The sequence below is a fragment of the Myotis daubentonii genome, chromosome 5, assembly GCF_963259705.1.
Source record: "Myotis daubentonii chromosome 5, mMyoDau2.1, whole genome shotgun sequence".
Lineage (NCBI taxonomy): Eukaryota > Metazoa > Chordata > Mammalia > Chiroptera > Vespertilionidae > Myotis > Myotis daubentonii.
Genome location: NC_081844.1, coordinates 29,595,115 through 29,616,827, shown reverse-complemented (window position 1 = coordinate 29,616,827; position 21,713 = coordinate 29,595,115). Strand labels below are relative to the sequence as shown.

The window sequence follows — 21,713 nt, the reverse complement described above, 5'->3', positions numbered from 1 at the left end:
TCCGTATAACTGAGTCCCATACAGGTGTACTTAAGTGCAGGTGTGTCTCATACCGGTATTGCCAATACATCTCCACACAGAAATTCCTTATCCAAGTGTTCATTCCAGAGGTGAGCCATGCAGCCGCGTCCTCAAAACCGTGCGCCAGAACGCCTCAGCCAGGTGTTTGTTACAATACAGCTGTTCTACACAGCTGTTTTCCACACAGGTGTGCTTCCGGTCAGCTATACGCCAAATGGGTGTGATTCAATGCAGATGTCTCCCACAGGTGTGTTTCTTACCTGTCCTTGCCGATGTCTTTTCTACAGGTTCGCTCCCATGCAGGTGTGTACCACGCAGGTGTTTTTTCATGAGGGACTCCCCATCTGGGTCGGCCCCGAACAGGAGTGCCTCATACCACCGTGTCTCCATGCCTCGTGTGTCTCCGCACCTGTGCGGTCTTACAGACGTCACCGCAATCCACGTGGGAGATTCCTCTTGCACTTCCGCGCTTCCGCTCCTCTTTCTTTTCCGCATTACAGGATTGGGTTCCCGTTACAGGTGCGCACGCGGCGCGGCCCCACCTCCCGCCTGGCTCCGCCCCCTCATCTCTTTCAGGTGCACAAGCCGGAAGTGCGCTCCCCTCCCAGGTGAGTGACTAAACTTTCCGGGTCACGTGAGCGGGAGGAGCCGGTGTGGTCCGGCCGAGCGACCGAGGGACGCAAGGAGGGATCGAGCGAGGGAAGCAGATCGGGAACCTGAGTGAGATCAAAGACGCCCGGGCCAGGTAGGGAGGCAGGTCGCGCCGCCCCCCTCTCCTACCCCCTTCCCTTTCCAGAGCCTAGGAATGCACTTCCCGAGTTAATTTTTAATCTCTGACCTCTGGCGGCGGGGCGGGGCTGGACTCCGGGGTGCCCTGGCGCGGGTCGCCCCTCCCTGGGCCTGCGCCTGGGTCAAGCCTCCTCCCCCACGCCCTGGCCTTTCTCCGTCTCCCGCCCGCAGGTGCCAAGTCGTAAGTACCTCTGGCCCGAGATGCGGTAGGAGCGGCGCGCAAGAAGCCCTGTCCCTGGTGCCACCAGCCTATCTCCCCAGGCCCATGGCGAGCCCCAGCCTGGGGCTGCTCCTGGCGCTCGGCCTGCCGCTGCTGCCGGCCCGCTGGGGCCGGGTCTGGGGGCAAAGTAGGTACCGGCAGGGGCGCTGGGGACCCGGGACACCGAGAGGTCAAGAACTGGGGAGCGGGCATGGAGTGCCTTGGGGGCAGCAGTCTACAAGGTCAGGGCTGGGGATTTTGAATTCCTAAGTCCTTCCTTGGACGGTCGCAGTTGGTCTAGAATTCCTGAGTTCCTGATTGGGGTGGAATTAAGAGCTGGAGGGAGAGGAGGCCTGCATATCTGAGTCTCTGTGGTTGAGGTGTTTTGGGCTGTCTGGGAGCCTGGAGGAGGCCTGCCTTGCCTGGGGCTCTGAGTCCAGGATGACCACCAGGCTGGCCATATGGGTGGACCCAGCCATTCAGTCCTTCCAGTTTCAAGAGCCTGGGGGTGGGGATGGGGGTGGGGGTGGAATCAAATAGATACTCCAGGGAAAAGCAGGATCTGTCCAGATCTTTCAGAGCCAAGAAAAGGCCAGGTAGGTGGTGGAGGGTAGAGGAGGGGACAGTTGAGCTTCGACACCATCTTGTCATAGCCCCCAACTCAGCGCTAACTGCAAACTACTGTGGGCGGATTCCTCACTGCTGGGCTCCACTGGGCTGAGGGTGGTCAGAGTAGCAGTACAGCTGGCCTGGCTCCGACATGCAGAGCACCCACAGCGAGAAGAGCAGAGTTCTAACGGGGGTGGGGGTGGGGCGTGAGGGCAGGGGAAATCCCCAAGGAAGGGGGCAGATGTGCCAGGATGGGAGTGATAGATGGAGCTTCATTTATTCTCTCTACCACTTCCTCACAGCATTGGACCCCACTGCATATGAGAATAGCACTGCTACCACCCCATACCCCAGCTTCAATGGGGCCCTGGTGAGTTGGGGGGTATATATGGCATGAGGGCAGCAGGGATTCTATTTAGGATGCTATCCACAAGTAGCAGGTGGAGGGGCCTAGATCCCCAGAGGTGGCAGGCCAGGATGGGGGTTGGCATTGGAGAACCCCAAGTGTGAGAGAACAGAATATCAACATGACAATTAGGGAGAGCCAGGGGCCCAGACTGGGGAGACCCAGAACCTCAGGAAGGGAGTAGAGATGGTGGCACATGCAGTGGGTCAGGAGCCCTATAGGCCTCTCGGGAGGAGGGGGGGAATAGCTAGGAACCCAGATGTGATGGGTGCTTGGAAGGGGGACCCCAGACATGGCAGATGTGGGGGACTGGGAGCCCCAAATGTGATAGATGGGGATCAGGTGGAGGAACCAGGTCATCAAAAGGAGCAGGGGTGTGTGGGGGGATTAGGAACCCGGGATGCTTCTAAGGTGGGGGCAGACAGGATCCCCAGATTCAGGGAAGTCACACCTGTCCCCTGTCTCGCAGTCTAAGGAGGCCACCACTGCTATCATCGTGGTCTTCTCCCTCTTGGCTGCCCTGCTTCTGGCCGTGGGGCTGGTGCTGCTGGTGCGGAAACTGCGGGAGAAGCGCCAGACGGAAGGCACCTACCGGCCCAGCAGTGAGGAGCAGGTGGGTGCCCGAGCGCCACCACCCCCCAACCTCAAGCTGCCTCCTGAGGAGCGGCTCATCTGAACGCTGGGGTCCGCCACAACCACCACCACTACCCAGGACTGCCTAGCACCTGCTCCCACACAGCATCCACCACCGAGACACGAGCCCATGATGGCTCAGTTGGACTTTGGGGCCATGGGGCACCTGCCGGGCGGGCTCTGCGAAGCATGTCGCCTCTGCATGACTCTGCCTGCAATTGGGGGTGCCGGTGCTAGGGACCCGCCTTTCTGCTTGCTGCACCGTCTCCACACAGGCCCGACAACCCCCCTCTCCTTTCCTTTCAGTTCTCCCACGCAACCGAGGCCCAGGTTCCCCAGGACTCCAAGGAGAAAGTGCAGGGGTGCCTGCCCATCTAGGTCCCCTTCCTCTCTTCATCTCCCTCCCTTGCTGTGTGACCTTGGGGGAAGGCTGATCCCTCTCTGAGCCTTCAAAACCTGAGCTTAAGAATAGAAGGGGAAAAGGTGCTTCAAAACTCTGCCCCTGAGGGCAAGGGAGGGTGGGGATGCTGACATTTTATATATATATATATATATATGTGTAAAATTGATAGTGAGATATAATAAAACCTTTTTTTGAACTGGTGGAGGCAGAAATTAGCCTAGATGGAGGAGGTAAATGCAGGGCTCATAGGCCGTGGAGGATGAATTGCAAGGTTTTGAGGATCTTAGGGGCTGGGAGGGTTTCCTGGAAGAGAGGCTTTTCACTACCCTTCGGAGCCAGCAGGAGGCTGCCCCAGTGGTTAAGGTGGTGGATGGGATGGGTTTAGGAGCAGAGAGAGGGCCCACAGGTAAACTCACCAGGAAAAACCAGCTTTGGGCTCTTGAGACTTTATTGAGAGAATGGCATCTCCTCCAGATGCCTGGTCCTTAACCTTCAAAACACTTTTTAAGCTCAGCAACTCTGGGCCGGTTCCTGGCCTGGGGCTCCTGCTGATTGCTAGCGGGCACAGCAGGGGCTCTGGACCTCTCTGGGAAACCGAGATCTGAGGTAGAGTCAAAGGTTGGAGATGTCCAGGTGATATCTGAGTTGGGCTTTGTGGGTAGCAGAGGTTGGAGGCTCTCTGGAGGGCTGGGCTGGGTGGGCACTGTGGAGAGCTGGGAGCAGGAGCTCTTCTGGCCTCTGGGCTCTCCGGCGGCCTCGTGGAGAGGGGAGGGAGGGGAGGTTTGTTGATGGGGCTCTGTGAGAGAGGATTTGAGGTCCCCGCTGCTGCTTGGGTCTGCAGAAGCTGTTAACGATTGGGTTGAAGAAGTGATTTCTTGGCTGGCCTCTGAGAGAGTGAGGTTCTTTGAAGACCTGGTGGTATCCGGAGGCTGGGGGTTTTGCAGAGATGGCAGGCCGGCAGGCAGGGACTGGGAATGGGGTTCTGGGGGGTCCTCCTCATCTGGTTGCCACCTTTGTCTTCCTGGTAAGTTAGGCTGGACGGGGGGTGGGGGGAGTGGGGAGATTAGCAAGTTGCTGGAATTTAGAGGGGGAGGGGGTGGCAAGATGGGTGGGCAAGTGGGAGAGGACTGGAGGGCTCACCAGGCTGAGGCAGCTGTCCATGTCCTCTCTGTGGCAGCAGTCTAAGCTCTGGCTGGGCCGCAGGCTGCCTGTCCTTGTGGCTCCCGTGCTCAGACTGTCTAGTATCTCACTCAACAAATCCAGTTCTTCCCCAGACCCCAGGAAGCTGCTGTCCAGAGCTTCCTCTGCCCAGGAGTCCTGGGTAGCCTCAGGGCTCAGAGGGGGTGTCCTGTGTGAGGTTAGGCAGCCTCAGATATCTGCCCCCAACCCCCAGCTCCAGTCTGGTGGCTCTGGCAGGTTTGAAATGTGGGGATCATCTTCCCCATTAGTTCTGGCCTCCCACTTACAATATTGCCCCCTCTCCTGCCTTTGAGCCTTACCTCTCCCCCAGGGACTCAGAAGGTCTCTCTTCCTGCCGGTGTCTCCTGCTGGGGCGAAGGGGCCGGTTCTGCAAAGGACAGGTTTGGAGGGGTGGGGCCCCAGGAGCTAGAGTCAGGGGAGCTGTGTGAAGGAGGGTGAGTGTGAAGCGGGCATCAGGTACTGGGGTACACGAGGAGGGAGGCAAGTTGTCTAGATGGAGATCGAGGATGGGTGGAGGACTTGGTGATAATTCCAGGTGTGTGTGTCGGGGTGGAGGCGGGGCATCTTACCTGTCCAAAGTGCTGGGTGATAGGCAGGCGCTGCTGCAGGTGATCTGAGCGACTGGTGAGGGAGAAAGCCCTGAGGGAGCCCCCCCTCTGCAGGCTAGAATCCCTATCCTAGGAAGAGGTTGGGTGAGCCAGGAGCCCATTTCTCCATTCCCCCCACCCATTGGCCATTAGCTTTACCTTGTACATCAGGAGGCTCTGCATTCCCTTCAAGCCACTCTTGGCCTATGGAGGAGCCAAAAAAAAAAAAAAAAAAATTAGATTTGAGGTGATTTGACACGGGACATTTGAGAACTCAGCCCCCTGTTCCCTAGAACAGTGGAGTCTGCCATCTATTCATGTTTATGTCTCACAAATGTATTCACAATTCTCCATGCATCACCTAAGGAGTCAATACAAACTCTCGCCCCCTTGGCTAATACAAAAGGACTATTCCTGGGGGGAAGAACCCCCAGATGAAATGGGGAGTGGCAAAAACAGAACATCATAAAAATGTGTCCGTGTTCAAAAGCCGAGTGAAGAATAAAATTGAATGGACAATTTGGAGCTGCAGAAGTTGGCCCCAGGAAATGGACTTGGGAGAAAAACCCCAAAAGGATAGAAGCGGGGTTTGCAGTGTCTGAGAAGGACAAAACAAACAAAAAACCCAATGAATCTTGGTTGCCAATTTTAAATAGGAAAGAAATCCTGACAAACATGAGAATAGTGAATGGAAAATGAAAGTGGGAAAAATTGTTAATGGTTTAACTGCTGATTCAGGTGATAAAAACATGTGCACTTTAAATGTGGGGTTAAAATGTCCTCTGTCACCCCAGTAAACAGCCTGTCTAGCCCAGCCTCACCGAGCGGTACATGTTTCTGACGGTTGGTTGGGTCTTGGCCTTGACGGAATGCAGGAGGGCACCACCACCTTTCTGGAGAGAGAGTGCCAAGGGAGAGAGGTGTGGGCACCTGGGGTTACCCCAGGACCCACCTCACTCAAGGATTGTGTGACCCCAGACAAGCCCTTCTCCCTTTCTGAGCCTCAATTTCTTCACCTCTATAAATGAGCAAAATGATGACCCTACTTGGGGGCTGTTGTGGGATTAAATTAATCCAATAATAAAGACAGGTGTTCAATACCTTTAGGTTGTCTGCCCAGAGCTGGTAGGAGCGAAGGGTGCCTGGAGTGAGGAGAGAGCGTGGTCATGACAGGCATGCTCAGGCTGGGGCGGGGTGGGGGGGGGTGGGGGGCTGGCGGCTACTGGGGTAGGGACTCCGGGCTAGATTCAGGGCTCACCTGAGGAGGCCCCACTGCAGGTGATCTCCTGCTCAAACAGATCTGAGAACCCCTCTCCTGTGTTAAGCCTCTCCAGCCGGCCATCAATGAACTGGGGATGGGAGAAAGGATCAGAGTCACATCTGAATGCAAGGACTAGGAGTCCTCTCGCCCTCAGGAAGTAAAAGTGATTCCTGACCCGGCTAGGGGCCCACCCACCGGACCCAGGAGGTCTGGAGGCCACCTCTGGAAGCCTGAGGTCAAACCGCCTCCTATAGCCCCAGGTCAGGACCTGTTATCAGGGACCAGACACCGCCCCTCACAGGGACCCGGAAGTTAGATTCTGCCACTTCGGACCGACCCACCTCTCAGTGACCCTGGAAGAGGTTGACCCCACCTTCAGGGACCCTAGAACCCACGCCCGCGCTGAAGGATCCTGGAGTCCAGCCCACCTTCCTCCAGGAACCCAGGAGTCCGATCCCGCTCCAGCTCCCTCCCAGGTACCCCGGAGTCCCGGCCCGCCTCCTCGTTCCTCCCAAAGTATGTGCGCATCTGGACACGCCCAGAACTTCCGAAGACGGCATTATTTCCCCAGGGCCCAAGGAGTAGATTTTGTCCCTTAGAAAATCAGGACGGGAACCCTTATCTTTAAGAAACCTAGTTCAGTTCTGTCTCCCCAATCTGAAGTGGGAGATCCCGCCAGACCGACTCTAGCCCCGCCCACAGGACCCAGGCGTGGCGTCCCTAACCCCGCCCCCCAGGTCCCAATCCCGCCCTTGGGCTCCGGCGCACCTGTTTGAACAGCTGCAGGTGCACCGCCCGCTGGTGGAAGGCCTGCAAGGGAGTCCCGGGCTTCTGGGCCAAGAAGGCGTCTTCACTGAAGGTCACAGGCTGGCCCTGGAAGAAGGATCCTCGTCCTGAGCTCCCGGAGGCTCTCCTGGACACCAGCTGCCTCCCTTACTCTACCATCTATCTATGTAGCAAATGTTGATTGAGCGCCTGCTGTATGCCTGCTCCTGTGCAGGACCTGGTGAGCCGGGGGGGGGGGGGGGGGGATTTGGGCTTTTACCCAGAGGGAGGTGGGAGCTCTAGAGGGCAGAGGAGGGAGGAGACCTGACTTGGGTGCCCACAGATGACTTCTGGCCGCTTCAGGGAGGACAGACTATGCGGGTGAGGGTGGGAACCGGGGAGAGGGGACTCATCAGGGAGGCGAGCACGCTTATCTAGGTGAGCAATAATGGGGACCAGACCAGGGTGGAGACAGATGATGGGGAGAAATGGGCAGATTCCAGACGTGTTGTTAAGGCACAGCCACAGGCATATCAGATACTTAAATGATAGAATTTCCCCCTCCCTTAAGTTTTTATAGAATAGTGGGAAACTGAGGGAGGGGGTTGAAAGTCAGCAGATCAGAGTCCTGGGTTTAACACTCACCTACCTCAGGACTTCTCCAAGCCTCAGTTTCTTTACATGTAAAATGGGACCATAATGGCACCTATCTCATAATACTGTCATAAGCATTAAATGAGATAGTAATAGTAGAACCTAGCATTTGAATACTCGTGATATGCCAGGCACTATCCAAGCATTTTACTCACACCATCCGTTTGGGTGGGTACTATCTGGATCTCATTTTATAGATGAGCAAATGGAGGCATAGAGTAAACACTCTAAATGATATTATCTTCCAGGGTCGACTAGGCCTCCTCCTCAGCATCCCCCCTGCTCACCGGGCTGCAGACCAGCGCATCGCGGTACCCCCCAAAGAGCAGTGCCTGGGCTTTGAGGAAAAGACGGGACACCCCTTCTCCTGGGGCCAGCGCGACCTTTCTTAGCCTCAGCCTCAGCAGGGACACCTGGAGGACAAGGGAGCGGCGCTGAGCGGGTGGGTTTGGGGCCTCCCTCTCCCAGACGCTGCGGGAGGGGTGATACTGACCACGTCGGGAGGCAGCGCCTGCACGTCGTCGAAGGGCGTCTCTAAGATATTGGAGTCCACGTTCATCATCACGACATCTTCCAGGCCTTTCTCCAGCACTCTCTGTGTTGGAGGGTGGTAGGGGGACCGCAGCTCAGAGTCCGAGGAACCCTGGCGGGGGAGGGTATCTGGGGATGCAGAGGGAGGAGAACTCCGCCCGTCCTTGCAGTCCATGGCCGCTCCCACTGACCTCTGTGAGACTGGCGTGGACTCCGATGAGGTAGGGCATGGGAGCGCTGCGGACGACCCGAGGGAGCAGGGTCATGCAGGCCCTACGCCCTGGTCCCCAGCCCCCCAGGCCCGGCCCCTCCCCAGACTCCGCCCCTCACCAGCAGTAGTCCAGCAGGTGCGGCGGCAGTGTGGGGATCAGCACGTGCTCCCATTGCATGGGGTACAGGAGGGCACAGGACGCGTGGACGCACGAGGTCAGCTGGGGACGGGTGGGTACTGTGGGTTCAGGGCCTGGCCTCCAGCTTCAAGAACCCTCTCTGGGGTGGCTCAAGAACCCTCTCCCAGCTCCATTTCCCACCCACCTCACCTTACCCACCCGCTTCTGGGTAAGAGGTGAAAAGTCACACCCCTTTAGGAAGCAGGTGGAGACCTAGAATTTGGCAAATTACAGTGCTTGGAGCAGGTGGCGCCAGGAAAGACAGGTCAGGTAAGAGGTGCTCACTCAGGGGGAGGGGCTGCGAGTGGCCTACGATTCAGGGCAAGTCCTAGGGTTGGGGCTAATATGCAACCCTCCGGGATCCCTCTTCTTAGGGGTAGAGCTGTGACTAAGCCCACTAGCTCCACCCCCAACGAGGCGGAGCTAACAGAGTCGCCCTAGCCCCGCCTCTAGGGGTGGAGCCACGACTCAGCTCCACTGACCCTACCCCTAAAGAGGCGGAGCTAAAATTTACCTTCCTCGGTCCTGCCCTAGGGGTGGAGTCAGCGTTCAGCCTCCACGGCCACCCTCCCTGCCCTTCCACCTAGGGGCCGAGCTGGAATTGAGCGCTCCCTGACCGCGCCCTCCAGAGGGGCGGAGCCAGTGGGTGGAGTCTGACTCGGCATTCCCAAAGAGGAGCTTGCAAACGGCAGCTAGACGCTACCCACGCTGACTCCCCCCACCGGAATGGAGCCAGCGTTCAGCTCAACCCTGACCTTCACAGGGGCAGACCCAGGACTTTGCCCTCGGGTGACGCCGGGTGAGGTTAGAATAGGAATCCGCCCCCAGGGACGAAGCCCGGTCTCGGCCCCTCCCGCCCGGCGGGCCCCTGCCTCACGGTGCTCAGCTTGCTGGCGGTGAGCAGGACCCTCCGCTCGGCCAGGAGCGCGGCGAACAGCCCCACGATGTTCTCATCGGTCACCGCCACCACCAGCTCGGTTAGGTTCCTCTGAGGGACAGAGAGGAGCGCTGGGCGCGAGGGACGACAGGATCTGGCAGTCCCTGCGGGTTTCGGGACCTCTTCCCGCCCCCTCGGAGGAGCCCACTCACGTTCTCCGGAATGGATGGCAGGCGGCCGGAGTCAGGGGCCACGAAATAGGAAAGCTGGTGGTGGTGGTGGTGGGGGGAGGGCGGGTAGAAAGGAGATTGGCGAGGGGACTGATTAATCAGGGGTTGGCTTCACCTGGGAGCCCAACCTTCCAGGGTCCCCAGCCCTGCTCACCGGCCTGATGTTCCCGGGGGCTGGGGGTATCTTGCCGGGCACACTGGAGATCGTCACTCCGCTGCCCTGAGGGAGAGGTGTGTCTGTGTGGTCCTCAGGGCTGGGGGGCTGCCTCCCCATCCACCTGGGGTCCCATGCCCAGGGGTTCGGAGCTACTCACCAGTTCCACGGAGGCCTGGGTCTCTGGCAGGGTCCGCTGCAGCAGGTTTAGAAGTTCCTCGACCTCCGAGACCTGGGTGGGGGTGAGGTGTCTGAGTCAAAACCTAGCCGGTTTGCTCAGTGAATAGAGCGTTGGCCTGCGGACTGAAGGGTCCAGGGTTCCGGGTTCGAGTCCGGTCTAGGGCACATGTCCGGGTTGCAGGCTCAATCCCTAGTGGGGGTGGGGGGTGGGGGCGGCGTGCAGGAGGCAGCCAATCAATGATTCTCTCTCATCATTGATGTTTCTATCTCTCCTCCCTTTCTCTCCGAAATCAATAAAAATATATTTTAAAACAAGAGAAGAAAAGGTAGGTTGGGGATTCTGAAGGTCTTGGCTCAAGCTGGGTGTTCTGAGAGGAGCCCAGGGCTTCCGTCTGGCCTGTGAGTTCTGAGCAGGGCTGGGGGCTTGTGGGGTGGGGGGCCTATGGTTCCCGCGGAATGGGGGGGGGGGAGGGGCCTGGTCTCACTTGGTCCTGAGCCAGGAGGTCTCCCACTGTGTTCAGGAGTTTGTAGAACACCTCAAACCAGGGATGGTGGCTGTAGAGAGAGGAAGCGGGTTCCATGAAGTACTCCTAGGTCAAGGCTCCCCCCCCGCAACCCCTGCCCCAATAATTCACACCTGAGGATGCAAAGACAACTGTGGGCACCCGCCCTTAGGCGGCAGAAACCAAATCTACGGGTGCCGGTCAGGTCCGTGAGGGCGAAGGTGAAATGCTGTACCGCAGGGCTGGGAGGCTCCCTGGAGGTGAAAAATGCTCAGAGACTGGGTCCCAGCTCCTTCACTCCCCCCACCCCCCGCAAGTGCTCCTAGTACTGGGGCCTAGTTGTTAGGGCCCCTGATTCCCTGGGTGTCTGAGTCCTTAGGTCCCCAGGTCGCTGGCTGTCTGCTTTCTTCCATACCTTTCCACATCAAAAGGGAAGCAGAATTTAGGCACCATCTGCATCGCTTCCTGGGGGTGAAAAAGAGCACACACTGTGTGGCCACTCATTTTGGGCCCCACAACCTCCCCCAGGAGGACTGACCCTGGTCCCAGGGGAGCAAGGAACCAGCCTGCATACCTGGTCCCTGAAGTCTGGGGGGAACTGCCGCAGAATGGGTGGATCTGCAGGGAGAACAGGCCTCTGCATTCAGGGCCCCACCTTCCATCTCCACTCCCCTCCCCTGATGTCCTCCCCCACTCACCCTCCTGTAGGGAGGCAGGGCAGGCTGCTTCGAAGAACCAATCAAACACGGCAGGGGGACCCTCTCTGTGGGACAGGAAAGGGCTTAGTGGGTCCATGGACTTGCTTCTGTGTGTGGTTGTATCTGCACATGTGTGACTGTGTGTGCCTGTGTGACTTGTGCGATTGTGTGTGCATGACTCCCAAGGGTTTGTGGCAGTGATTGTGTAGATTGTACGACTGGGTGTGCATGGAATGGTGTTGATCGTGTGTGTGTGTGTGTATGTGTGTGTGTGTGTGTGTGTGAGAGAGAGAGACTGGGAGTATGAAGCAGAGTGAGGGAATGTGACTGTGTGTGTATGTGCATAACTTGCTTGAGCAGGTGTGTGTGTGCATGATTTGTGTGAGAAGGTGTGTGTGTATGGCTTGTGTGAGCATACAGATGTGTGTGTGTGTGTGTGTGATTCTATCTCATGTTGGCCTGAAAGGATGAGGCTGTCCAGTGTATGTCAGGTAGGACTGCGACAGTGTGATCAAGCCAAGCCAGTGAGAGGGTGAATAAGTCCATGTTTTCTTGTGTGGCTGTGAGTGTGACTGGGTAGATGTGCGAACATTGCTCTGGTTTTGAGATCAAGAGGCCCTGCCTGTGCATCTCTGTATGTGAGACTTCATGAGGCCCCAGGGGCTGACCTCAAATTTCACACCAGAGAGAGGACAGCATGCCCTCCTACTTCTGTGAGCCCTGCAGTCTACTCCTACCTCCCTTGTCCCCTGCTTCCGCCCCCTACGCAAAGGATGCAGAGACTTGTGCTTAGGGAGAGAGATAGTAAACCAGGAGACAACAGAAGAATAGGATGGGGACTGACTACAGACACACCGCCCCTCACCCGGAGACCCCCAACACTTCACCCTCACGTTGATACGAGTCCTGCACAAGCACTTGCACACAGGGACACACAATCCTCCCTCACTCTGCTGACCCAGAAACTATGATATACCAAGAGGTGAGGTGCTCACTCAGCATTACAAACTTAGTCACATAGAGGCGCAGGTGTGGGGTTGGGGGGAGAGAGGAAAGAAAGGGTGGGGGGAGGGACTGCGAGTGGTCTGAGTGTGTCTGAGAGTGGAGTCCATATTCTAAGCCAGCTGAGTCCAGCCTTGATTTGGGCCACCTGCCCCTGTGGCTCTGGCCTCCTCCCCAGCCTGCCCCAGACCCCCTCCCCTTGTCCCCAGCCCAAGCCTGGTCTAGGAATCTTGGTCTAGAGGATGGGGTGGGGGGGGGGGGATGCTCTTACTCAGCTCTGGATTCCATGGTCCCTGTTGGGCAGGCCCGGTGGGGCCCTTTCCCCAAGGGTTCTGGGGGCCCGTGCTTGCTCGGGCCTGGGCCCTGAGCCGGCTCAGCTTCCTGTGTGGCAGAGAGAGGAAGTTTAATGGGTGACGTCCCCGGAGGTATGTCCCTGCCCCCACCCACTTCGAGAAAACCAGGCATCCTGTCTCCTAGCCCTTCCTCGTGATGGGTGGGCAATGGGTGGCTCACAGGCCAGACCCCAGTCCCATCCTGCCAGGCCAGGCCAGGCCAGGCCACGTGTGGTCCCTGCTATCATACCCAATCCTTCCCCTCTCTGTGCAGCCCATGATTCAGTTTGCCTAAAGTACTTCCTCTTCCCTCAACTCTTCTTTCCTTTGGTCCATCTGCACCAGCTATTCCTTGTTGGACCACCAGAGGGAGCTGGGCCGCAGAATGGACACAGGACACCCCAGAATCAGGCGACCAACTGTGGTCAGAACACAGACACAAACACTTGACAGATAACACACATGCAGCCAGAAGTGACTGACACAGACAAACAGACCAGAACAGTCACAGACAGTAGACAAACACAAAGATACCAAGGCATTGAGGCAGGCCACAGTCACGGACACAAACCGACAAGCTCAGAGGGGCAACACACACAAGGAGCATTCCTCACCCACACAGGTGACAGATGCAGAGAGATAACACAAGGATGCAGCCATAAACAGTTCCAGACAGGGCAACAGATAGATGGGCACACCTACAGAGATCACAGCTGTCAATGCAAGCAAGATAATAGAGAAATAGACTCAGAAGACAGACGGAAATACATAGAACAGAGGCATAGCTAGAGCAGTAGCACAGGGACAGACAAAGTCAGGGCTCGGCCACAAGTCAGATTCACAGCCAGACATAGTTAAGTCCATGGAGAGAGACGCAGTTGGGCACACCCAATCAGAGCTGCAGACTTAGAAAGAGACAGACACATAGGCATACAGATGCCGTGTTGAAAAACAAGGATCCATAGACAAACTTTCAAACCTGAATCAAGCTTTTGATATGTTCTGTTATTATGAAAGGCAGGTCAGGTAAGTGGTTAAGGGAATGATTTTGGAGACAGAGAGACCTGGGTTCAAGACCCGATTCAGTTCTTTAGTGTCTATGTGACCTTAGGCAAGTCATTTGATCTCTATGTATTAGTTACTATTGCGGTGTATGAAATGTCCCTAAGTTAGTGGTTTGAAAGAATACACATTTATGATATGACAGTTTCTGTGAGGACCAGGGCTTTGGGCACTGCTTAGCTGGGTCCTCTACAACAGGGTGTCTCAGCTATAATAGAGGGTATCTGTTGAGCTGTAGCTAGCCATTCGCACATGTGGTGCAAAGAAATAGTAGAAACAGGCTGTGCAAAGGCCCTGAGGTTGAATCAAACTTGATATGATCGAGCACATGAAGAAGGTCATTGTGATTTGACTGGAGAAGGAGCTCTTTGAAAACTCCCTGCGTGACTGCTGGCAGGATTTAGTTCATGGTGGATTATTGGACTGAGGGCCTCAGTTCCTTGCTGGCTGTTGGCCAAGGCTGCCCTCAGTTCATTGCCATGTGAACCTTTCCAACATGTTGCTTGCTTTACCAACTTGAGCAAGCTGAGAAGGCAACGGAGTTCATCAAGACAGAAGTCACAGCTTTTTGTAATCCAATCTCAGAAGGGACATTTTATCACCTTTGCTATACCTTGTTGGTTAGAAGCCACTGCCAGGTCCAGCCCAAACTCAAGGGGAGGAGATCACACAAGGGCATGAATGGAGGAAAAGGGATCATTGGGGCCATCTTAGAAGCCATCTCCACACTCTCTGTGTCTTTGTTTCCTCACTTTGATATGAGGAAAACAGAACTCTCACTTACCTACCAGTGTGGCATAAAGTCATTCATTTGCTTGCTCATCCATTCAACAAATAATTACTAAGGGCCTGTGCTGTGTCAAGCTGTTCTAGGCATGTGTTGACCAAGGTAGATTCCTGTCCTCATGAATCTTACATTTCAGTTGGGAGAAACAAGTATGTAAACAGATAAGTGATGCAGAGCTACTGGGTGCTAATTTAGAGTTGCCAGGGAGGCTGCTCAAAGGAGATATCATTTGAACTGACACCTGTGGGTGAAAAGGGGCTAGCCATTCACACATTCGAGGAAAAGAAATAGTAGAAACAGGCTGTGCAAAGGCCTTGAGGTTGAATCAAACTTGATATGATTGCGCACATGAAGAAGGTCACAGTTTATTGAGTGAGAGGGAGGGTGATGGGGATGTAGTCAACAGGGGGCGAAGACAAAGGTGAGAGTTTGGATTTCAATCTGAGTGAGACTGAAGTCATGGGGCAGTTTGGAGTAGGGAATAGACAAGTTCTTATTTGCTTGTAAAAGCTCATCTGGCTGTTGCAGAAGGAGGATACAGTGCAGGGGTAGGGGTGGCAGGAGGGGACTCAGGGAAGTGATTGGGGTTATCTGTATGAACAATTACGGTGGCTTAGATCAGAGTATAGACAGGTGGTTACAGGACACAGTTTGAAGAAGAAACAATGGACTCAACAAAAGATAGGAAGAGTGTGCTTGGTGTGGGAAAGGATGAATCAAAGCTGATTCCTAGATTTGGGGTTTGAGCGAGAGGACGGCATTGCTTATTGGTAAAAGGGATGTTTTAGGGGTACAATAGGGAGTTCTTTTGTGGCCACATTAGGTTGGAGATGCCAAAGACAGCCAAGTTCATTGCCTAGTCCAGTGGTCAGCAAACTGCGGCTCGTGAGCCACATGCGGCTCTTTGGCCCCTTGAGTGTGGCTTCTCCACAAAATACCACGTGCAGGCACGCATGTAAGTGCGATTGAAACTTCGTGGCCCATGCGCAGAAGTCAGTATTTTGTGGAAGAGCCACACTCAAAGGGCCAAAGAGCCGCATGTGGCTTATGAGTCGCAGTTTGCCGACCACTGGCTATTCCACTGTCTGCTCCACCACCCAGTGCTGTGCTGGGCCTGCTCAGATGAGGGTTGCTGTGGGCTGGATATCCAGGCTGCCTTTCTCACTCTTCTCCTGCCTCCTGCCTGCCTGTGGTGGGGCCCAGTGGTGGTGGTGGTGGGTGGGGGAAGGCTGGGTCCCAGCATAGAGTGTGATGGGAATAGTTAATTGGCTCTCAGTATCCCTCCTTTCTTCTTTCTCTTCCTTCTGGTTTGCCTTCCTTTGTACTGCAGAAGCTGAGAAGAACCACATTTCCTAGACTTCTTTGTAGCTCTGGTTTTGGATGCAGATTCTACCAACTAGAAATGCTTGAGAGATTGGAAGGTAGAAGTGAGGTAGACCTCCCCTCCTCCGTGTGTGTGTGTGTGTGTGTGTGTGTGTGTGTGTGTGTGTGTGTGAATCCTGCTGGATATTTAATTAACTTTATATTCATTTTAGTTGATTTTTGCAGAGCACTCCAGTGGACCTATGTTCAGCTATGTGGGCCTTGGGAGGTGTTCTTGAACTTAATTAATGGCTCTGATGGCAGCCTGTTGGCTCTCCACCTTTCTCACTAAGCAGAGGAAGCAGCTCCCTAGTGGTCAGCTTTGTGCTGTGCCGGCCTATTCCCGGGCTACTCAAAATGTGGTCTCATAGGCAGCCTCACCTGGGAACTTGTTAAAAATGCAAGGTCTTGGGCCCCAGCCCTGCTGAATCAGAAACTCTAGGGTGGGGCCTAGGAAGCTGTGTGCTAGCAAAGTGTTCCTGGTGATTCTTTTGCACACTGAGGTTTAAGAATCACTTGCTTACAGCCCACTCTCTCAGTCCCTCCAACGGTGTTGTAATTCTTATATTAAATTCCTTTCTGCTTAATGTGCCTAGAATGGTCTTTATACTGAAGTGGAATAAGAGTTCTAGACTTAAACTGTCAGGCTTTGAACTGTCAGGCTATGAAGCTCACTGCTTCATAGTCATGGGACCAAACTGTAATTTTCAAAGATGGCTACAGCCTTATATCTCCCACCCCACATGCTCTTGGGGAATCTTGCCTCTCTGCACTCCAGAGGTGTGTGTAGAGTTTACATCCCACTCCCTTGAACATGGACATGACTTTGAGCAGTCCAGAGGACACCAAGTGACTCCTGAAGCTAGGTCAGAAAAATTTTTCTTGTTCTCCTGGGATGCTTGCTTTTGGGGACTGCTGGGAGGAAGCCCAAGCAGACTATGGAGAGGTACTGATGCTCTCATTCTATCTGCCCCTGTTGCATCCCCAGACGACAGTTGGCATTAACTTGGCAGCCATAGGAGTGAGCTCCCTTGAAGTAAATCCCTCAGTTGAGATTCTCTAGTTCATGCCACGGGAAGCAGAGACAAGCTGCCTTTCCAAGCCCTGCCCAAATCACAGATTTGAGAACTAAGTAAATGACTGTTATTGTTTTAAGCCCCTAAACTTTTTGGGGATAGTTACACAAGAAAAGCTAATGGATATGCTTTGTATCTCTAAACCTTGGTTGGAAAGAAGACAAAAGCTCAGATTTTACAGGGTTCGTGTGAGAGTTACATGAGATGAGGCATGTCAGGAAGTGCTCCATCTGTGTTAGCGACTGTTATTCTGATAGGACTGTCCCTTGGATGCTAGTTCCAGGTTGCCATCTCCCCAGTGCCCTTCCCTAAAGACTCCCCTTCTGCTTTCCATACTTGCTAGATGCCCACAGAAAATGGCAACAGCTCCATTGCCAAGTACTCCTTGTGCCAGGCACTATGCCCATAAGAGCTCCTCGAATCCTCACAAACATTCCTGGGGTGTGTGTGTGGGGGATCATGGGGGCAAATATACAATCCCATTTTACAGGTGAGCAAATCGAGGGTCAGAGAGCACAAGTGCTTACCCAACACCACGCAGTTAGTGGCATAGCCCCGTCTGACTCTAGAATTTCTGCCCCCTTTCTTCCTCCCCAGATTAGACGTCCCTTCAGCACCCACCTCCATCCTTTAGGGGGAGCCCTTGCTTGTTGCCTTCCCACAGGAAGATGGAAAATGCACTCAGCAGAAACATGGCAAGACAACAATTTATTTATTGAGGGTGAGCCAGAGGGAGGAGGTGGGGCGGGATGGGGGCACAGCCTCTCTTGTCCACACGTTCCAGGGCTGCTTCTCCCCACACAGCTGCCCTCCACCAGCCCTGGAAAGCCAAGGTCAGTTGGAGTTGAGGGGAGTGAGTTCAGGGATAAAACAGGGGGCTTACAGAAGCCAGAGAGCAGGTGGGGTCAGAGGGTGGTGGGGTCAAAGGTGAGGCAAGGTCAGAGGTGAAGGGAGGCTCAGAGGGAGAGGGGGTGGAAAGTAGACTGTGGTTTATTTGTCTGGGAGTGCATTGGGGTGGTGGGTAAGGTCATAGGTGAAGGAGAGGTCACGGACAAACGGTTCATGGAGTTAAATGTGGGCCAATGTGGGGCTCAGGGGTCGAAGGTCAGCTGAGATCAGGGGAGAAGTCAAGGTTGTAGGGTCAGAGGGTCAGAGCTGAGTCAGGCTTGGTGGTGCTGCAGGGTTCTCAGGGGCCCAAGAGGAGCTCTAAGGGGTCAAAGGTGAGCAGCCCAGCGGGGGTGGGGGCCGACAGGGGTGAATGAATGGGGTGGTCTAGGCCACCTCCTCCTCGGCCTCCTCCTCAAACTCGCCCTCCTCGGCCGTGGCGTCCTGGTACTGCTGGTACTCGGACACCAGGTCGTTCATGTTGCTCTCGGCCTCGGTGAACTCCATCTCGTCCATGCCCTCGCCCGTGTACCAGTGCAGGAAGGCCTTGCGCCGGAACATGGCGGTGAACTGCTCCGAGATGCGCTTGAACAGCTCCTGGATGGCCGTGCTGTTGCCGATGAAGGTGGCTGCCATCTTCAGGCCCCGCGGCGGGATGTCGCACACGGCCGTCTTCACGTTGTTGGGGATCCACTCGACGAAGTAGCTGCTGTTCTTGCTCTGCACGCTCAGCATCTGCTCGTCCACCTCCTTCATGGACATGCGGCCCCGGAACACGGCGGCCACCGTCAGGTAGCGGCCGTGGCGCGGGTCGCACGCGGCCATCATGTTCTTGGCGTCGAACATCTGCTGGGTGAGCTCGGGCACCGTCAGGGCGCGGTACTGCTGGCTGCCCCGGCTGGTCAGCGGCGCGAAGCCGGGCATGAAGAAGTGCAGGCGGGGGAAGGGCACCATGTTCACGGCCAGCTTGCGCAGGTCGGCGTTCAGCTGGCCGGGGAAGCGCAGGCAGGTGGTGACCCCGCTCATGGTGGCGGACACCAGGTGGTTGAGGTCCCCGTAGGTGGGCGTGGTCAGCTTGAGGGTGCGGAAGCAGATGTCGTACAGGGCCTCGTTGTCGATGCAGTAGGTCTCGTCGGTGTTCTCCACCAGCTGGTGCACGGACAGGGTGGCGTTGTAGGGCTCCACCACCGTGTCCGACACCTTGGGCGAGGGCACCACGCTGAAGGTGTTCATGATGCGGTCGGGGAACTCCTCCCGGATCTTGCTGATGAGCAGCGTGCCCATCCCGGATCCCGTGCCCCCGCCCAGCGAGTGGGTCAGCTGGAAGCCCTGCAGGCAGTCGCAGCTCTCAGCCTCCTTTCGGACCACGTCCAGGACGGCATCCACCAGCTCCGCGCCCTCCGTGTAGTGGCCCTTGGCCCAGTTGTTTCCGGCTCCGGACTGGCCTGAGAGGGAAGGGAACGGGACACACGGCCGTTGTGGGAAGAGCCTCCCCAGCCCCTCCCCCAGCCATCCTAGTGGTTGAACAATAATGACAAAATTATTATTATAGATAACATAAATTATTATAATTTTGTTGTGATGATTATTCATTGTCCTCTCTGCTTCCATCCTTGCCCCTCCCTTCAGCTGTTCCCTCTGTCTTGTACATCCTTCCTGCCTTTCCATGCCCTAATCATCTTTTAGGCTGCAGACATTAATAACAATAATGATCGTGAAAACAACAAGTGCTTTATTTACCTTTTTCTCAGTGCTGGGCATAGTTCTAAATCCTTTACACATATATATTTTTAAAATATATTTTATTGATTTTTTACAGAGAGGAAGGGAGAGGGATAGAGAGTTAGAAACATTGATGGAGGGAAACATTGATCAGCTGCCTCCTGCACACCCCTTACTGGGGATGTGCCCTCGACCAAGGTACATGCCCTTGACTGGAATCGAACCTGGGACCCTTCAGTCTGCAGGCCGACCCTCTATCCACCGAGCCAAACCGGTTAGGGCTAAATCCTTTACACATATTAATGGCTTTGAGCCACACAAGCCTGTGAAGTAGATTTTTTTTTTATCCCTATTTTAAAGATGAGGAGATGAGCACGGAGAGACTGCCCAGAGTCACCCAGCTGACTGGATCAGTGCCCTGAGCTTTACTTGCTTATATTGCCATCCTCCCTCCGTCCACCAGGGTGCCAGCTCCAGGGGAGAAGAGAGCTTTGTCTGTTTTGTTCTCATGTGTATCCCCCTGGGGATACAGTAGGACCCGCATGCAGTAGGTGCTCAATAAATCTGTGTAGAATGTATGAAGTGGCAGAGTTGGGGTTTTCATGCAGGAAGCCTTCCTTACCCACCCCCACCCAACCCCAACGCACCCCACCCACCCCTGCCACTGTATCAGATGCCTCCCCTGGGCTCCCACAGTCGCCCGGCTGGCTGTCGCCAACACAGCCCTGACTGCCCGCTCTGCCTCCCCCCCTGGTCTTTGGGGCCTGTGAGGGTGAGTTTTCACTAAGTATTTGGAAGCCAAAGGAGCAAGGGCTTCCCTCCCTGTACTCCATGCCTGGCACTCACCAAACACAAAGTTGTCAGGCCGAAAGATCTGGCCAAAGGGGCCGGAGCGGACGGAGTCCATGGTTCCTGGCTCCAGGTCCACCAGCACGGCTCTGGGCACGTAATTTCCTCCTGCAGGGAAGCAGATGGAGGTCAGCTGGGGTGAGCGCCAGGAACCAGCATGCAGTCCCCCCATGCCTTCCCACCCCCACTCCAGAAGGTGCCCCTGCATCCTACCTGTGGCCTCATTGTAGTATACGTTGATTCTCTCCAGCTGCAGGTCGCTGTCCCCATGATATGTGCCCGTGGGGTCGATGCCATGCTCATCACTGATCACCTCCCAGAACTAGAGGGGTGGTGGTGGTGGGGTAAGAACCAGTAGAGAGGGAGAGGGGATCCAGGCCTGCCCTGGCCTCCATCTTCTGGGTTCAGGACCGCCAACCACCTCCCTGGCTGCCACCTGTCCCCCAGCAAGGTGAACGGGGGGACCTAAAGGCATGGTGGGGAGGCAGGGATGAAACAGCAAGAAGGGAGAGGTGGGGGCAGGGTGAAGCAGAGTCGCCAGCCAAGACTGCTGGTGTCAGTGCACCCTGGCTGCAGCCAGCGCGAGAGTCTGGGACTCTTTGTGCGTGTGCAGGGGACAGTGGGCCAGCTGTGAAGCCAGCTGTGGCCAGCAGACAGAAGGCTGGTCCCCACCCCCATTGGCCCCTTTGTTCGCAGCCTGGTCCAGCCCCCGCGCCCCCTCCCTCACCGTCTCTGGAGTGCTGGCCTCCTGGAGACCCCGTTGGCCAAAAGGCCCAAGGTCGGGAAGCTCCGCGGAGTTCAAGGGCCCCGCTCCACTGGTCTCAGCCACCTCCCGGGCCCGGTTCCCCGCGCACCTTGGCCCCAATCTGGTTGCCGCACTGGCCGGCCTGCAGGTGCACGATCTCGCGCATGGCGGTGGCGCTGCTGGCGGACGCGGTGGCGGTGGCGGTGGCGCTGATGCTGGGAGCTGTGGTGGCGGGGCAGGAGGTGGACGCGGTGGCGGCGGCGGCAGCGACGACGAAACACGGTCCCCGAGTCCCCCCGCGTGCCTCTATAAGAAAGGGTGGGGCCCGCGTCACGGCCTGTCACCGGCCCGCTCCGCCCCCTGGTCCCGCCCTGGGACAGAGCGGGCGGGGGTGGAGGAAGCCAGCCACCTGGAGACCTCCCGGGGTACGCGCGGGGGCTCTCCAGGGCCCCGTGCGCCCCCACCCCGGGCCTTGGCGGGGAGACCCGTCAGGCGCTATCAGCATCTTGTACTCCCCCCCCCCCTGCTCCCCGCCCCCAGCCGGGTCTGGCGACTCGCGTTTTGCAGAGATTGGGCGGGGGAAGGGAGAGGCCGGGTAAACAAGCATGGAGACATCCTGTCCCCCCCAACCCCCCACCCGGCCCGGGAGGCCCTGCCTCAGTTTCTCTGTCCGAACCATTCCATGTAGGTACCCTTCCTGGAACCCTTTAATTACTGGGAGGACTTCTTGTGGGCCCAAACTGGTGGCTCCCGAGTTGCGATTTGTCTTGGAGAGGGGGAGGGTGATAGGTTCTTGGAGGAC

General features: G+C 56.1%; 3 protein-coding genes across 5 annotated transcripts; 1 reads left to right on the top strand and 2 right to left on the bottom strand.

The window, feature by feature from the left end:
- Positions 1–606: 606 nt before the first annotated feature.
- CRB3 (crumbs cell polarity complex component 3) lies at positions 607–3,261 on the top strand. Of its 2 annotated transcripts, XM_059696943.1 has the most exons (5): positions 607–766; positions 982–1,157; positions 1,921–1,988; positions 2,494–2,637; positions 2,964–3,261. In XM_059696943.1, the coding sequence occupies exons 2-5, from the start codon at positions 1,076–1,078 to the stop codon at positions 3,033–3,035; spliced, it is 366 nt and encodes a 121-aa protein (XP_059552926.1). In that variant the 5' UTR covers positions 607–766; positions 982–1,075; the 3' UTR covers positions 3,036–3,261. The 2 variants fall into 2 exon arrangements, with proteins under 2 accessions (XP_059552926.1, XP_059552927.1); XM_059696944.1 differs by lacking the exon at positions 607–766 and having other exon boundaries at positions 1,136–1,251.
- A 236-nt stretch (positions 3,262–3,497) lies between these two features.
- Positions 3,498–12,725, bottom strand: DENND1C (DENN domain containing 1C). The gene is made up of 24 exons (XM_059696937.1): positions 12,674–12,725; positions 12,363–12,472; positions 11,090–11,154; positions 10,966–11,009; positions 10,807–10,856; positions 10,526–10,645; positions 10,374–10,443; positions 9,869–9,940; positions 9,709–9,774; positions 9,537–9,590; positions 9,325–9,435; positions 8,389–8,489; positions 8,250–8,295; positions 8,021–8,122; positions 7,815–7,940; positions 6,877–6,981; positions 6,106–6,196; positions 5,949–5,989; positions 5,669–5,740; positions 5,007–5,051; positions 4,830–4,937; positions 4,560–4,627; positions 4,201–4,408; positions 3,498–4,094 (listed from the first exon to the last, which is right to left on the bottom strand). The coding sequence occupies exons 2-24, from the start codon at positions 12,377–12,379 to the stop codon at positions 3,546–3,548; spliced, it is 2,331 nt and encodes a 776-aa protein (XP_059552920.1). The 5' UTR covers positions 12,380–12,472; positions 12,674–12,725; the 3' UTR covers positions 3,498–3,545.
- Positions 12,726–17,399: 4,674 nt separating this feature from the next.
- Positions 17,400–21,415, bottom strand: TUBB4A (tubulin beta 4A class IVa). 2 transcript variants are annotated; one of them, XM_059696940.1, is made up of 4 exons: positions 21,021–21,410; positions 20,380–20,488; positions 20,164–20,274; positions 17,400–19,040 (listed from the first exon to the last, which is right to left on the bottom strand). In XM_059696940.1, exons 1-4 carry the CDS (start codon positions 21,075–21,077, stop codon positions 17,983–17,985), a joined length of 1,335 nt encoding a protein of 444 aa, XP_059552923.1. In that variant the 5' UTR covers positions 21,078–21,410; the 3' UTR covers positions 17,400–17,982. The 2 variants fall into 2 exon arrangements, with proteins under 2 accessions (XP_059552923.1, XP_059552922.1); XM_059696939.1 differs by having other exon boundaries at positions 20,164–20,488; positions 21,021–21,415.
- Between the last annotated feature and the right edge of the window lie 298 nt (positions 21,416–21,713).